The sequence below is a fragment of the Aulonocara sp. 'chitande type north' Nkhata Bay genome, linkage group LG7 (assembly GCF_057382095.1).
Source record: "Aulonocara sp. 'chitande type north' Nkhata Bay isolate Kocher_YH1m ecotype deep benthic linkage group LG7, A_spYH_male_GT1.1, whole genome shotgun sequence".
NCBI classification, from domain to species: domain Eukaryota; kingdom Metazoa; phylum Chordata; class Actinopteri; order Cichliformes; family Cichlidae; genus Aulonocara; species Aulonocara sp. 'chitande type north' Nkhata Bay.
Window position 1 is genome coordinate 52,260,599 of NC_141350.1, and position 14,511 is coordinate 52,275,109.

Genomic DNA, 14,511 nt, shown 5'->3' on the forward strand with positions numbered 1-14,511 from the left:
GGAAGAGTGTTTGCATTATTCATTTGTGAAAGAGCAAGCATTTATGAGTTCATTTAGTTTAGTTCTGGATGAGCTCAGCGACCAACAGAGGGGCTCAGAATGAGTCATCACAATGGATGATGAAGCACACCGCGTGTGATGAATCTCATCTGACCCCTGAACTCTTGTCTTGCTGTCTTGACTGTGTAGGTGATTCAGCGCAGGGAGGACGGCTCAGTCAACTTCTTCAGAGGATGGGAATCTTATCGTGAGGGATTTGGCAAGATCACCGGAGAACACTGGCTGGGTAAGTGGCTCAGGTGTGTGCGTGTGTGTGTTCCGCAATGTATGACTCATGCGCAAGACTGCCGAGGATGGTGAGCCAAGCTCGGGGGAAGGAGATTTCACACAGTATATAAATGTTGGTCATCTTGTGAGTTGACAAAAAAGTAAAAGAGAGAAAAACACTTAGTCATGTCAGGTGATGGAGCAAGATGAAAGAGACACCCAAGAAGAGGCCGACAGATAGAGATGAGTTTGACCCTTCATAGCATCAACAGAGCAGCAATAGCTGTATTACTGACAATGAAAAATGCTGCGGTAACAGAGAGAAAGAACTACAAGGATGTTTTATTGTGATAGCCACTCAGAACAACACAGGCCAAAAGACCTGCAATGCAATAACAATATTTTTGGTTTTTCATATGCCAAAACACACAACAGTGTAATTATTATTGCAGCTTTTTCAGTGGTCACCGTCTGCTTAAAACAAGTATTTTTTCAACCAGCGCCTTTTCCAAATCCTTATATTTCTCACTGGCAGCCAGGCATATTAGTCTTAAAACTTGACAGGCGAAAGAATGCCAACAAAAGAATTCATTCGACTGTGAAATTATCGACTTTTCCGAAGCCAAATTCTTTGCCTTCACACCACTTCTCATTAAATGTACCAAAATATTTCTTTGTGGGGAGGGGGAGTTGCGAAGGAGGATCCATGCACATCATGGTCTAAAAGCAAGTTTCTCACAAGGATGAGGGCAAATTCGTGATAGCTGACTAAATTAGAAACATTTCCGGCTGTAGAATTAAATTCTGTGGCGACATCTAATCACTTTTTTCGCAGTCATAGTCAGCGTCTTTATAGGATATCAGTAATTGCTACATGGCGTCAGCTCTTAACATCAGCCAAAGTCATTGTGAAACCTATAAAGTCTTTTTCCTATAAATCTGTGTTTTTATTAAAAAAAACAATATGTCATCCATGGAGAACAGTGACCTGCTTCGTATATTTTCTGAGTGCATCACTAATTCTGAAAAAAAAAAAAAGGGCAGCTCATTTTAGAAAGGTTGAGCAGCCAGGTGTTAATGAGCTATCATCGTAGTAAGTGCGGGTAACCACCTCACAACAGTTTGCTCAAGTTCAGACTGGCAGAGTAAGTGGCGCTCGAAGAAATCTATTTGTGTAAAAGCACACATTCACAGTCAAGGTCATGGACGTGCTTACCACAGCTGAGATATTCTGCCATCGGCTCTCTAGATTAGAGCTCTCTTCACTCAAACGCACACACATATGCACGAAAGAGTAACACAACATAAGCATCTGTGGGCAGCTCAGCTTTTTAGGCACGCTATGTACTGTAGATTAATTGTAACGTACTGTAAATGATTTTTTTCCCTTTGTGCCGCAAATGTGGCTCGTGAATCACAAGGCCCAGAGGGTACCCAGAGTTTCTGCCCATTTGTGCTCTAAATAGAAGCGTAATTTACAAAATGAACACCATTTAGTATCAAATTCATCTTTAAATTAGCAACTGAAACCATAAACTCATAAGGAAAGCATAGACTTCTATCGATTATGATACATGATGAGTGTCAATAAGAATTAATAACTCATAGTGTGTAAATAGGCAGCACTGCAGACCAACAACATGATATGGGCGTACGTGGTTTTAGGCACTTCACCACCTCCACGCTATGTCCTTGCTGGACATAGGAATGCTTGGTGGTTCACAGCTTTTGCAGAATTTATGTGAATTAATGGAGATCTAGGTCTCTTTGCTGACCTGAGGCCATTACAAAGCGCAGCCCATAAAAAAATAAAAAAATAAACGTGGGTAGGGATCTGGTGAGATGGCACACAGTGGAAGTATAGTGGGAATATGGAAAGCTCAGGTTTTAGCAGACTGAATTTGAATGAGGCTACAAATTACTTTGAACCTTTCAGCACAGTCTTGGTCATTCAGGCTGGGCTGTTTTCTAGTCACCCCCCGATCATCGATGGCAAAAATGAAAAATGGATTCATGCTCGCCTGGAGCCTAAAAAAAATCATTGCAACTCCTTCCTCCGAAACCAGCACTGCTCACAGCTACCACCCACCACCTCGGAGGTTTTGTACATTTCTCATTAGCATGAGTTTCATTGTATTTACTGAACTACTGATAGTATGATAATAGTGATAAATTTTGGAAAAATTTTGGATAAATTGATATAAATATAAATATTCACCGGCCACTTAATAAGATACACCTGAAATCTCAGCCTTATTATTTCAGTAGCTGCTGATTTCCAGGGATTTTCCCACAGGACCGTCTCTGGGGTTTACAGAGAATGGTCCGAAAAATAGAAAATATCCAGTGAGCGGCAGCTCTCTGAGTAAAAATGGCTTGTTGATGCCAGAGGTCTGAAGAGAATGGCCAGGCTGCTTTAGTCTGAAAGGAAGGCAACAGTGACTAAAAATAACCACTCGTCACAACAAAGTATTCAGAACAGGTTGAAACCTTGGAGCCGATGAACAACAGCAGCAGAAGACCACACCGACTGCCGCTCCTGTCAGCTAAGAACAGAAAATATGAATCAACACTGCAAAAAACAATGGAAGAGAAATAGAAGATTGAATTGACCTCGCTTTCTGCTGCGACATTCGGATGCTAGGGTCACACTTTGGTGTAAAAACATCCATCCCGCCTTGTGTCAGCAGTTGAGGCTGGTGGTCTGGGGGATTTTTTTCTTGGCACGCAATGGGCCTCTTAGTGCCAGCTGAGCATTTTTAAGCACCGTAGCCAACCTGAGTACTTTGGCTGACAAGTGCAGACATAGAGCACCTTTGGGATGTGCCGGAATGGGAGATTCATACATGAATGTGCAGCAACTGTGTGATGCTGTCGTTTCCGTAGGACCAAAATCTCTAAGGAAGGTTTCCAGCAGCACCTTGTTGAAGGTGAGTCTGTGCCATGAAGTAGTTCTGAATGCAAAAGGTCCTTCAACCCAGTACTATGGTCACCTAGATAGACATACACTGTATATTATCATCTGTGCACCAGCATATGTGTCAATTAGTCTAACATTTTAATTTGTGTCAATCCAAAGAAAGAGTGCAACAGCCTTTTCCACTTGGGATTAGCTCTTTTTCTATTTATGACAAACTGTCATTCACACTGGTGATTTGAAACAATCTGCAGACTGAGTTTCATAATGACTGTCGAGTTTTATATTATATTATTTATGTTACATTAGCATTTGTCTCTTGATTCTGTTGTATTCTTTAAACCTTCTTTACACTGACGTCAAACATCTGTAGTTATAAAGGTACAGTTAATGTCAAAGTAAAAGATAACTAATAAAATTTATGCCTGACAGAAAAATGCTTCCCACATGTTGTGTGTATAAAGGTAAAACCAACATATTGCTGAATAAACTCCCGGAGGAGTAAGTATAAAGAGCATAAAACTGGGTCAAGCAATTCCATTGTCACAATCAAATCTATTAGACACCTGGTCGCCGATGCTGATGTAGGCTTGTCTACCTGTAATATAGGTCCTGAAACAGTTTAACGTGGTCCCAAAGGAACCAACCTAGTTTTCCAGATGGCCTATTACAATAACAGAACTTGGTCTGCAGTGTCAAACCCAGCATTAAAAGTATAGACAAACGATCTGTTGTCACAGTCATGTCTTCTCTCCTGCCTCCACTTCCTTAAAGTACACCTAGAATAATTTTAATGTTTTACTTTTTCTTTTGAACAAAGAAAATATTATATAACTTAAAAGCTGTGTAGTAGTAGCTCAGGAAGACACTTTTGCTCACATTGTTAAGGATGTGAAGGTCTAATTGGAATAAATCCCAGAATAAGCTTGCTCAGAATTACATTACATACAATCTAAACACTCCAAGTGAATGATTTAAAGTACGTAAATGAAAGCATTAACAACTTTCCAAGTGTTTTCTTACATATACATGCATCTGCATATTTTATTGTTGAAATGAGCATGAATTTGTTTTGGTTTCCTCATCTCTATTAAAGAAAACAGAAACACAACATTCTTGAGCAGTACTCATTTCATTATCCAGTGGAGCTTAAACTGCTTAATCAATGACAAAATGGAATTCTAGTTTTTGGTAACTGCCTGTAAAAACAACAGCTTTTCATTTCTTTTCATGCAACTGCTGGACTGAATTCCAGTTATCCATTTATTAATTTACAATCAGAGATGTATGTCTGTGAAGGTTCTCAGTCATCCAGGTCATCGTAGTCAAAGGAGCTTGCAAAGAAAAGCGTCTGGACTTCTTTAACTTGCTTGAAGGCATTTCACCTCTCATCCGAGAAGCTTCTTCAGAGATGTACTGTTCCTAATACAATAACAATCCCGATACCATTCAGTGCTGGCTTAATGTATCAGCTCAAGGTATCTGCAGATAATGGATAATGATCTGATATCAGTGTTGATCTGATACCAGTAAGCTGTAATAATAAGCTGTAATCCATGTAATTCAGCAGGCTTAACTTGGATATTTATTTCCTGACTTGGCAAATAAAAATATGGCAAATAAATATATCCAAGAATATAAATGTGCTAAATGCAGTATAGAAAACAACATACTATAAAACTGAGTTAAGTGGAAAGCTCATTTTCACCAATATCCTATACCACAGCGTTTAGAGTTCATGATCAGTCCATTAGCCAATTCAAATATAAAATCGGTGCACCCCAATTTAAAATAGATGTTCATTCCTTTTATACTGCAACCCCTTTGCAGCTTATATTTCACTAATCAGTGCACATTTAAATGTCCCTGCAAGAATAATCTGTAAAGCAAGAGGCATCTCTAAGAAGACACTAATCTGATGTGGCAGCTGGTACACAGAACCATCTGAAAAGTTGTGCAGAGCTGCTTGAATAAGAGCAGGCACACAGCGGGCCATTTGGCCAAAAGTCCATTTACAGTATCACTGTCTACCGCAAGCTGATAAAAAACCAACCACGTCAATGTACCACAAGGCACAGCGTGACAAAGAGAAAACAAAAATAAAACCACAGTTAGGATTTCATTAGATTACTTTTTAGCATGTTAGATTGCATACAACTGACACTAGCAGGATTTTATTTATTTATTTTTCATTCTTATTTCAGAAAATGTAACTTTGGATGGTTAGTGGTTTGATACCAGCTCCTCCAGTTTTCATGCTTAAGTCTTCATAGGCAATCCCAAATTTCCCCTCATTTACTAATAGGATTAAAAGAAAAAGAATATATATAAAAGTCCATTTACCTTTAACAGTTGATTAGATAAACAATCTGCCTTTTATCAGATTTAAGAAGATGCTGATTGGTCCAACCCAACTGTGGCTTTCCTCGTGAATACAGCTCTGAGAATCCAGCTGCTTTGTCATGTAAAGAAACTGGCAATTATAAAATCACAAACTGTATGATGCAGAAACTTGTACTGCTCTGTGATTTTCAACATTTCTGAGGGGCAGAAATACATCAGGAGATGCAGTCCTCTGTTTGAGACTTGGACCTGTATGATACCTGCTTGCCTTGGCTTTATACTTCAAGGAGTGTGTATTAAGAGAAGATAGAATCAGCTTTTATATGAGAAAAAGTCAGTTTTATTGATATAACAATGTAAAATCAAATCTGTTGCCCTCACTGTTAAGCTCTTTCCATTAACGTTAAGCCATTTTATCCACCGCAGGAGTTTTTCCCTGTTATTTTGGCGAGTGTTTACATCCTGCCACAAGCTGATGTGAGTGCTGCACTGCAGTGTGTGGCTGCCCAGATAGCCAGTATGAAGAAGAAACCAAAACTCTCTTCTCATTATTTCAGGGGATTTTAACAGAGCAAATTTCAGCAAAGAACTGCACAAATCCACACAGTATATGAAGAATCCCACTGGGCAACCTACTGTCACGGAGTATTAAAGGATGTATACTGCCCTGTTCTTCAGCAGCTTTTAGACCCTCTCATCACTCATCTTCTTTCGGCTCACAGGCAAAAGATAAAGTCTGCAAAGCCTACAGTAAATACAGTGGGGAAATGGGTCTGATGAAGCTTAGTGAGCATGCAAAAGATGCACCGCTGATTAACTAAAAAATCAAAGCTCGTACCTCTTCCTGGCACCAAGCCATTCAACTGCACAACTTACAGCTCCAGCTAATTTTACTTCACGTGTCCTTGTGGTGACCAACTAGCTCCAGTCACAGCTCTGCAGCAAAAATAATCAAATACTCAAATTCTTTCTCCAAATTGTTCTATGGGCCTGCCACACACATGTAATCCTGCATCACAGGGTCCTGCCTCACATCTGTAGTACAAGTCGGTGTAAAGCACATCACAAGCCCTGTGCCGGGTTCACTTATCTTCTAGGTTTTAAAAAAAGTTGACTACTTAGGCAATGCTTAGAGCACTGTTCATAATTTTTATGCATCAGTCCCAGTTCTTGTCCTGGCACTCCCACTGCTTAAAATTCACTCCCGCAGCTTGCACACAATGTTCCACTTCAACCTTTGGATCACAAACTTCCATAACCCCCCCCCCCCCCAAAAAAAAAAAAAACAGGATGGAGTGAAGAGAAAGTAGGGAAACTTGCATCCAGTTCTGGCATTCTCCAGGGATGTGTGTTCTCCTCACTGCTCTTTTCAGTGACTACAACTGTGGGCACACTGGTCTTATCTGAGACTCAGCTTTCACCACAGCCTTCATACTTCACACTGTGGCTGCCATGAAAATTTCTCGGTTTAGACCAAGCTGTTCTAGAGGGGACTGTTTACACACTCCTACATTGGCCTTGTCCCATTGGATTTCCAAGCATTGCAGCCCACCCACACAGATGCACCGTGCTGCTCCTTCCTTTTTTTTCCTGCGGAGATGCTGATCGCTGTCACCGCTGTCACAATACCCGCTTTCTGGCGAAAATCTGTCTGCCCCATCCTGCAGGGAGCACATTTAGCCCTTATAGATTGTTTTAATCCAAGACAAAAATGTTAATGCAGTTACTCAGCTGTTTAATAAGCCAGCTGTAGAAGCTGTGAGCTGAAAATAAGCTTTATTAAATTCCTTCTTTATAAAAAAAGAAAAAAACAGCTTCAGCCTCAGGCTGTTCGAACTAAAAGTGGATGGTAATGTTATGGATCGTGTCCTTGTTTCTCTGACAATTTATGTCATATCTTATAACAAGAGATGCAAATCAGAGTCTGCAAAGCTAGAATTTAGAGCAGGAATTATTACTGTGTGATATTGTTTCACATAAATTTTGGCTTAGGGATTAAAATGGTTACTCATGTTGAAATAGAATGTAGGGGTCTGACTGTGCAACTATTATACACAATACGGACCAAAGTACTGAACCTCCTACACAATACACCTACAGGAGCTGGTCGGCCTTATAAAGCCATGCCATGAAGCTCCCAGCACAGTTTTTGTGCTGATGTTAATGTCAGAGCAGATGTAGAAAGAAAAGTGATGTACAGCAGTGATGTGATGCAGCACTGGGGTTCCTAAACACACTACTTGGAGTCGATTGTAGTTTTATTGTTATGTAGGGAGGAAATTTAATGAACTATCGTCCACGCTAAAATTCAGTGAGCGCTTTACAACGACCCATTCTTTCACGTACGAGATCAGAAGACTTTGAAGACTAAAGGCAAAATATAGGGGGGTTTCATTTGCAGCAAATTTATGAAAATCTAGGAAGAAATGAGGCAAAATGTCAACAATTTAATAAAAAAGAATGAATTATAATAATATTAAGATACAAATCAATGCTATTTGCACTTTTAAAAAGATGTCTGAAAAGAAATGTTTTCAGAAATTCGAGGATTGCACTTTGTAGCCTGAGCTGAGATTTTTATTATTATCTTTAAGCACCACTAAATTTGTTTATTCCAAGTATTCTATGAGCCTTTATTTCCTAAGCACGCCCAGAGAATGTCACATCATTTTTGCGATGGTCCTCAGCAGCGCGAGCGTAGAATTTAATAAGACCCATGCATCTCGACTGCTCTGCCTGGAAGTCGTCCTTTATTCGAAGAGTGCCTTGTTGTGATCTAACATTCCTTGGTTGCCTACCTCAAGATACACTTACAGCAGCCACTGGGAAGAAATTAAAAAAAAAATAAAGTCTTTTTTTCCTCCTCTACAGTCCTTTCTTCTGTCTGTCACTAAAATTGCACGCAATTCGAAAATTGTGTGAACCACTTTACATATTGCTCACCTTTAACGAGTGGGGCACATGCAAGTGCTGTAATTGAACTCTTATGATCAAGCAATAGATGTTTGTTACATATATATAAAGCTGCATTCTAGTGCCTCTCAAAAAACAGAAAATTCTTTTGCCTAGTTTAATTAAAAAAGTAAACTTCAACATATCTCATATTCATCGCATGTAGAGTAAAAAAAAAAATTCAAACCTTTTTTTTGTTTGAATTTTGATGATGATTGTGGCTTAGTGCTCATTAAAATCGGAAATCCAGTATCTCAAAATATTTCATGAGGGTGAGAAAATTACTATTCAAACAGTACTAATACTATTTATCTCTCGGTCTAGTTCAGTGCACACAGCCACAATCACGGGGAAGACTGCTGACTTGACAGTTGTCCAGATCACAGTCATAGACAAGTAAGCCACAGAAAGTTCATATTCAATGTAATGTAAAGATAACTGGAAGCTGATGAAAGGGAAGTGGATGGTCAGGACATTTTTATCTTTGAGAACTTGGGAGAGCTTTACAATGACTGCATTGAGGGTGGTGTCAGAGCATCAAAAGCTACCCCACACAGAGTTCAGGAGCTGGCTAAAACTGTTATATAGCTATTATCAGCCCACTCCAGAAACAGACATTCTTAGGGATAAGGACAAGAAAAGAAAACTTGACTGTTTTCCATTTGGAAATCAAGGTGTCTGTAGGAATAGTGGCGAAGCATTGTACATGGCAGCGAATACTTTTACCACAGACTCTTAAGCACATATGCCCAAGACACAAAACAAGGAATTTATAGACACACTGTTCACACACATTCAAGCATGAACGCAAGAATTGGGGAGCATGATTCACACGGTTAAAGTATTACACCCATTATATTCAGTGCACATCTTCACTTTTTCTACCTACAGTATGTCCCTGTTTTTTTTTCATTCCTCCTCATCTTTTTTCTTTCCCACACATTCGTGCATAAGCACGTCCTTACACACAGTTATCCTCCACAGCGCGCATGTATCACAATGCTGCATCCTGAAGCTTGTATTTATATTCTCATCACCCAGTAGAAAATCTAAAGGAGGACTGTATCAACAAAGAGAGCACAGCTCAAAGAACACCACTATTCCCATGAGGATGACAGCTCATTGCTCTTTGTGTGTGTGTGTGTGTGTGTGTGTGTGTGTGTGTGTGTGTGTGTGTGTGTGTGTGTGTGTGTGTGTGCGTGTGTGTGTGTGTGTGTGTGTGTACTTTTTCCCCCACCCATCATTTTGACTGTGGACAGTTTCTTGCTGTTGCAATAAGCCAGGGAAGTTTTCATGGGTTTGAACAAACATTTGATCAACTAATAGGGACAAGTTATAAAGCTGGCCCTTTTCTTTACTTTGCACAACGCTGCAGTCCAAGACGGAACTGGAAAGGTCAGGCAGACAGCAACTCCAATTACACTACAAGTAGACCTGTTCTGAGAGAAGCTATGAACCCAGATAAAAACAACTGCAGTAGATCGTTTCTTCAACTCTGACAATCTGTCAAACACTCCAGTCATGTGGTCCTGCATCTTCTCTCAGCAGTGGTAGGGCTACTGACAGCAGCAAGGTCAGGGGTCAGTATCTCCTGCTGCCCACCAGTTAGTGGACAAAGGAGGATGGATTGCTGATTGATTGTGCTCTGGAAGATTTATTGCTCCAGTCTTTAACGGATACGCGACGCCTTAACCTCATTTGAAGTGAAGGGATTTTGGCTGGACACCCTACTGTGCCCATGCTCATGAAGCAGATTATATATTTAGACATTAAAGGAGTTAGAAAGATAGTAAGGTTGAAAAAATGTACATATAGGTGTTGAAATAACCAGAAAAGAAAACAAGCGTCGATCAGAACAGCTCACAGTGGAGGAAGAGAAGAAAGCAGTGGTTAAGGAGGAAAATCCAGTGGGTTGTGAAGATGAAAGAGACGTATAAAGGGAATTAAAAGAGAGACTAAAGCTGAAAACTAAGAAAAGTTAGATCAGATTTTTTTTTTCTTTATAATGAACAAAGTTAATATTTGACTGCTCCCAGAATTTCACCCCTATACGAATGCATATTCTTGCCAGGGGTGTTGCATTGCACACGTAAAATACGCATACATGCATAAACATAATGTGCATAAGAAGACGATTTGAAACTACTGTACCTTACAGGAAGGTCGCCGCTTAGAGAAACTCTCTAGAAGGCTCTACACAGTCTACCCCTGAACTCTCACTGTTCCCGTTAGAGGGAATAAATAGCCTCATTATTCCACCAGGCGCTCACCATCCATCCCCCATGTGTCGCTTCCATTGTTTCTAAAAAAACTCCTTTTGCATAGCTGTGAAAACTCTTCATTCTCTCTGCTTCGCACAATAGCCCCCATAACCATACTGTATGAATGATTGGACATTAAAAATGTTATATATAATTTGCCATTTGTCTTTTCTATAATGCAGAACTCGTCGCTAGATGATTTGTTCTGCCTGAGGAGGCAAATCTTAAATTCAGAAGCCTGCGTTATTTACAGCAGGTGACATTTAATCCTCCAGTCTCCACTAAGAAACAAGTTGCCAGTTTATATATAAGAATATATTAGTGGGATTTTTTTGAAGACAACTATGAGGTAGTTAGCTGTTAACCTTTCTGTGGTTCATTAATCAAACACTATTGTGTTTTGTTTTTTTAGTGTATTTTTTATATAAAGAAATAAAATTTTGTTTGCATGCCATTAAACGATAATAAGCACAGTGAATCCATTTATCACTCCCACCTTTGGGTAAATACTCCCACCTTATAAACACGGTATGTTGTTCTTCTGTAATTATTGTTAAAAGCCTGTAGCTTGTAGCGTCATCATTAAATATACCGACACCGATCGATTCATTTAACAATGCTGAAAACACAAACAAATTATTTTCACATGCGGGGATCACTCATTATTTAGCTGAGGTGTTCTTTGACTTAGGGTGTGCCTTGCATACTGCCAAGTCTTTAAAAGCAAAACAAAAAAAAACATCTAACCTGGCCCATCATACAGTTGTTACTCCCAGATTTGTTCCCACAACAGTAATTTACTGAACAGTCTGAGGAACCTTTACTCTTAATTTCCCCAGATCCTAATGTCATCTTTGTCTTTTCCCGATCAGCCCAGATTCACACTTTATCATTAAAGAGTCAGGCATTTGGAATTATGCAGAGTAATGCTAATTCTATATCCACTAAGTCTTTCGCAACAACATACGCATTAGAATTCTTACTTTGATCACGTATGGATGAAGCCGAGTGTTTTTTTCAGTGCATTGTGCAGCTCTTTACCTCCAGTATCTGCCCACCAGCAGTGGGTCTGTGTTTTTTACTGCCATTGGCTTTCTACCCTGCAGATTTCCTCCCTCCAGCCGTACCCGCTAGTAATTATATTCCAGAAAACCATTTCATGAGTTAGTACAACCACGGCAGTTTGCTAACACTATATTTAATTCCTCACTGTGACACATTGTACAATTTTAAGAGTGTTTCTGCAACAGTGTTTCATACAGTTGCTGCCATAATAATTGGCTCCATATGAAAGGGGCTTTATAAAGTACATGTATTACTTTGGTCCCTAACTATTCACTTAACACTCGGAAAGAAGAGCATAAAGCCTTGGAAAGGTACAATACACTTAAAATGCATATACTGCGCTAGATAAATGATGTCTGTCTCAGGTCATTGACTTGTGTCTTTTAGTGTGGGTGTGTGGAAGCTCTGTTTTGCCTCCTTCGTAGCCTTCAGTGTGCTCATTGAACTGACTTACATTAATCTCTTTCAACCAAGATGTTGCGTTTCAGATCAATGTTTCTCTCTCAGTATTTAAGCTGTACATCTCTCTGTAGATCCTTGTCCTTTGGAATTACAAATCATTTAATTCATACTCAGATATTTGATACTACTCACTTTTATATGTATGTGATGAGCATGTGTTTCTTGAAACCTCAATTCTAGCTACTCTGCATTTCTTGGAACACACCACTTAGACTACATCTTGCAGTCTACTAGGAAATCTACTACAGTTATACAGGTATGAGTACATTTGCATTTGTGCGCTAAATGCATTTCAATGCATGTTGATTAATGTGGCAGCACAAGCTAGAGAGTGCAGTTCAACCCATGGGGATCTGATTAAGATTACTCTGGAACCCAGCTGCCTGAAAATACAGTGAAATATCATATGATACCATATCCCATATGACAAAGGGAAATAAAGACTACAATCCCCTGCAATCTATTATTTAAAACACTTGTAAGTGTTTTCAGTTAAAGCTCCTCCAATACTGCGTTCATATTCAATCAATTATTCAAGAGTATGATTCCTCTTCAGTGAGTCTGACATAGTGATGTTGGCTGTCCGGGGAACCAGTCAGCCAAGCAACCGAGGCCTTGCCAATCACTCCTGACGCTGACACAATGATGCTTTGGCCTCCAGCTCTGCCTGTGCTTCCTTCAGGAGGGTACACTGTCTCTGATTGGTGCAGCTGTACCCTGGCAGACACTCCATCTGCACAAGATTGCAGTGCTGAAGTGGAGATAGCTGCAATTTGGAGCAATTCTCCCAGTAATTTCGATATGTATGAGGACGATAGCTATTCGAGCTCCTCTCCACAAGACCCAGGTACTTTATTTGAAGCCTCTCTTTACCAGCCTACAGGTATATTGCTCCACCTCTCTACTTGTGCTGGTACCAGAGTCTGGTGTGGTCCATGCAGCACAGAAGGATCTTTAAAAGGGGGAAGGGATTTTTTACCTTCCAGTTGATGTACAATCTTTATGAGCAGAATCTGCTCATAAAAGAATGTCGAACGAGCACAGATGGGACGATTGAAAATTTTATTGAGGAATTACTGAATAGATCCCCTTAATGACAGTGACGGAAAGGTCTTTGAGGACCCAGCTTCTCACCATATAATTCCATTTCCAATTTTGTTTCATGCAATAATTCATTTCATCATTTGTCTTGCTTTTCTTGAGGGCTTTCAATTAAAAAGCACATAACAGCTTTCGAGTACACATAGCCGTGCGTCATTGTTCATGCCTGGTCAGACATTAGACAACAGAACAACATATAGATTAACAATTTATGAATTCAAGCACTGCTTCAACTCCTCTGAGCCAAGATAAGCACACACTTCTGCAGGGTCTCATCCTCGCTTTGCGCTTGTGCATTGTGAACAAGAGTCTAAATAAGGGAGGAGGCTATGGTAACTGTGAAGAGTAGGTTTCTCTCACTGAATTAAACATATGTCAGACAGTCTAGTGCTACTTTAGACAGTAAGGGTTCCTGTCTCGTTGAGAATCTCTCGATTGTCATTATCTCATCATTAACCGAGAACATTCTTGGGAATATTCTGCATCTATAGCACTTTTGTAGGTCAGTATCGGTCATTATGCAAACTTCCTTTAAAATACCTCAATTTGGCTTCTGTTTTAGCCTTCATTTTCAATTAGGCAGGGATTTTTTCTTTTTTTATTTGCTTAACGGTCAGAAAAAAAATCTTTCTGTCCATATGACAACTGAGTGCACTGACTTCTTGAAAAGTCAAAGATTTCTAATGGCGCCTGGTGCTTAATTAGCGGTGACCTTTCAGCAACCTCATTACAACCAAACAGTGCTGGAGGGTCTGAAGATGTGTTGCCCTGTTGGACACTTTCCCTCTCAAGCCTCTCATTACTTTGACCTTGGAATCAGAGAGATGCTTTGCACAGTGCCCATGCTTAGCCCAGAATTGTGTCATGTGCATCTGATCAAAGCTTTCATTTCAGTGGCGTTTCAGTAATCTACTCCATGCAGTTCATGCTTTGCTGAATAAGAACCCTCTCTCCCTCCCCGTTATGCTTTCAGATGCTTTTACTTCTTCTTCTTATCTAATACAATCTTTCTCCCTAGTTGGATTTCCTCCTATTCATTCTCTGGGCTTTAAAGGGACATATCTGGTCTTTAAGTCTGATGTCACTAGCCGTGTCTGGGCCTAAACTCCGCTACAGGTCCATATATCAAACGATCACTATGGC

At 39.9% G+C, this 14,511-nt stretch overlaps 1 protein-coding gene across 2 annotated transcripts in view; it reads left to right on the forward strand.

Annotated features, from left to right (window-relative positions):
• fibcd1b (fibrinogen C domain containing 1b) overlaps positions 1-14,511 on the forward strand; it is a 141,310-nt gene that overhangs the window by 103,509 nt on the left and 23,290 nt on the right. For both annotated transcript variants that reach the window (XM_086301217.1, XM_086301218.1), the window contains one exon: positions 190-286. In XM_086301217.1, coding sequence (XP_086157343.1) covers positions 190-286 — 97 coding nt within the window. The remainder of the gene's footprint in view (positions 1-189; positions 287-14,511) is intronic.